The sequence below is a fragment of the Gossypium arboreum genome, chromosome 7, assembly GCF_025698485.1.
Source record: "Gossypium arboreum isolate Shixiya-1 chromosome 7, ASM2569848v2, whole genome shotgun sequence".
Lineage (NCBI taxonomy): Eukaryota > Viridiplantae > Streptophyta > Magnoliopsida > Malvales > Malvaceae > Gossypium > Gossypium arboreum.
Genome location: NC_069076.1, coordinates 25,946,463 through 25,948,697, shown reverse-complemented (window position 1 = coordinate 25,948,697; position 2,235 = coordinate 25,946,463). Strand labels below are relative to the sequence as shown.

Sequence of the window (2,235 nt, the reverse complement as noted above, 5' to 3'; positions counted from 1 at the left end):
AATTAGTAACAATTTAAATTACCACTTAAACTTTATTTCAATATATATTATACATTTTATTTTAATATGTACAAATTATTATCTCCATTAATCCTCGTGTTACTCGTAATTTAATTATTTTTAAATTTTAGTGATAGAATATGTATGTGTATTTTTTTTTTCGTTTTTGTCATGTAATAATATTGTGATAGACTTTGCTCTTTTGTTGTTTAGTTTTCGCGGCCCAACATGTAATCAAAGGAACCACAGCTATTGATGGATGGAAAGAAACATTGGAATCCATGGATACGTACAAAATAAATTAAATTAAATAAAAATACATGGAAGTACCAAAAAAAAAAAAAACCCCAACAACAACATGGTGTAATAGACTGACAAAATATACTTACATATATTACAATATATGTAAGATGTACAAAATTGTTACACGTCCTGTCCCCTGGCACCAAATCCATTCACTCCATTGGCTCCATTTATGCTGTGAGAGCGCTTATCAGTCTCAGACCCTCTGTTCTTCCTCCTCAGAACAATGTACCAAGTGAATGCTTCCAACAAAGTGGCAACAACACCCAAAAATATGAGAATTCCAATGTAAATTCTCTCCCAATGGTCATCGGGTTTAAGGATGTCGAAGCCATCGAAGATGTTGATGATACTGAGGATGATGACTGCGTAACCCACGGAATGGTGGTAGATGTTCCAATACAATCTGTATTTGTGATCCTTGTTTGGCCTCAGAAGCAAAGCAAACACCTGCATGCCCCACATATTTCAACCATAAACATTTGTTTGTAATATTTCAGAAACATGAAGACCCTAGAAGCAAAAGTTACCTGAAGAGTGCCAAGGCAGAAGAGGGTGATGCCAATGTTCCTATGAGGATTGTGTGTGACACCAGCTGAATCACTGCCCAGCCTAATACCAGTTGCCCATCCTGCTACGCCTACAGCATAGGCCGATGTTTGGCAAGCAACATGGAGATAAAACCATGCCGGGTCTGCTGATTTGAACACCTTCATGTACCTAGCCGTTATGGCTCCGAATGGCATCAAGATTCCCCAGCTGACTGTGTTAAGAACTCCATGAACCTGGCCATTTTAAACACCTTTAGAAAAACAAGAAAACATTGCCTAAGACACAAACACTTGTATTGGAGTGAATTACATTTCTTCTTCGAGTTCTTGAACTGCCAGATGAGGTCCCCCCAGATTGTCCCGTAAGGAAATTGACACTTGCGGCAGATCGCATGTTGTCTCCAGAAGTAGGATGCATCATTAGTTGGTCGTTACTGACTGGACCTTCTTGCCAAACCTGGTTGGTAGCCAACAAACTTTCCGAGATTCTCATGACAGCGAATATCCTCATTTCGTTGTTCTCAAACTCGGCTGAAAGGCTTGGAACTTGAAAGCTCAAAGCACTCTGTTGCATGGAAGGGTTCATGCTGTCGATGGATGTGGTGAAAGCATGAGGGATGCCACTGGAGTTGACATAGGCGACCAGAGCCTGGGTGTTCAACATGGTTGGTCCGCTTGGGTTGATGCCCCACGCCGACCACCTGGATGAGGTGGTTCCGGTGTGTCTAAAGGCAACCTCAACGGTACCAGCTGCTTCATCATATGTCCAGTGGAGGAAACAGTTCAAGGCTGGAAGGTCGCTGCAGTTGGCGTATTGCCTGTTGGAAAAGCTATGGTTAAGACAGGTTTGGGCAGACGATGAAGCTAAGAAAGAAACCAGCAGCAGCAGGCATGAAAATAGGACAAGTTTCCTGGTTTTCTCCATGTTTGGCGACGATTGGATGTCCCAGAAATTCAAATTTGTGTCCCAAGACAAGTTGGTGTCTTAAGCCAACAACATGGATTTATATATAATATATATAGAATTATATATTTCACATAAAAGCTGCGAGGGAATGATCGAGGAAATGGGATGATATGAGGGAGGGAAGTACGTCTCTAAAAGAGCTCGTATTTGTTGACTAATTCTAAAGCTGTGAGGAAGCGGGGGAGAAAGTCGTATATATATATATATATTCTCTTGTGTTCACATGTGGATCAGCTTCAAAGTGCATATTGGGAAATGGGTGACACACGGTTGTAAGCAAATCTACCAATAAACTACAATTTGTCAACACAACACCGACTCATGGAAATTCAACGTAATTTTGTGATTTTACTTTATATATTAGCATTTTGTTGAACTAGGAGATCAATGGTAAAAGGAATTGCAAGTCCATAA

The 2,235-nt window shown here is 40.3% G+C and overlaps 1 protein-coding gene across 1 annotated transcript; it reads right to left on the bottom strand.

Annotated features, from left to right (window-relative positions):
- Positions 1-286: 286 nt before the first annotated feature.
- LOC108484063 (cytochrome b561 and DOMON domain-containing protein At5g35735-like) lies at positions 287-1,993 on the bottom strand. Its single transcript, XM_017787695.2, has 3 exons — positions 1,165-1,993; positions 834-1,088; positions 287-753 (listed from the first exon to the last, which is right to left on the bottom strand). The coding sequence occupies exons 1-3, from the start codon at positions 1,777-1,779 to the stop codon at positions 424-426; spliced, it is 1,200 nt and encodes a 399-aa protein (XP_017643184.1). The 5' UTR covers positions 1,780-1,993; the 3' UTR covers positions 287-423.
- Positions 1,994-2,235: the final 242 nt, after the last annotated feature.

Bases quoted from the DNA above. Each gene is read 5' to 3' on its own strand.
- LOC108484063 (XM_017787695.2), bottom strand. From the start codon at position 1,779: ATGGAGAAAACCAGGAAACTTGTCCTATTTTCATGCCTGCTGCTGCTG. The intron at 1,089-1,164 runs GTAATTCACTCC...TAAAATGGCCAG, and splicing joins CAAGAACTCGAAGAAGAAAT to GTTCATGGAGTTCTTAACAC. The intron at 754-833 runs GTAACTTTTGCT...TGGGGCATGCAG, and splicing joins TCTGCCTTGGCACTCTTCAG to GTGTTTGCTTTGCTTCTGAG.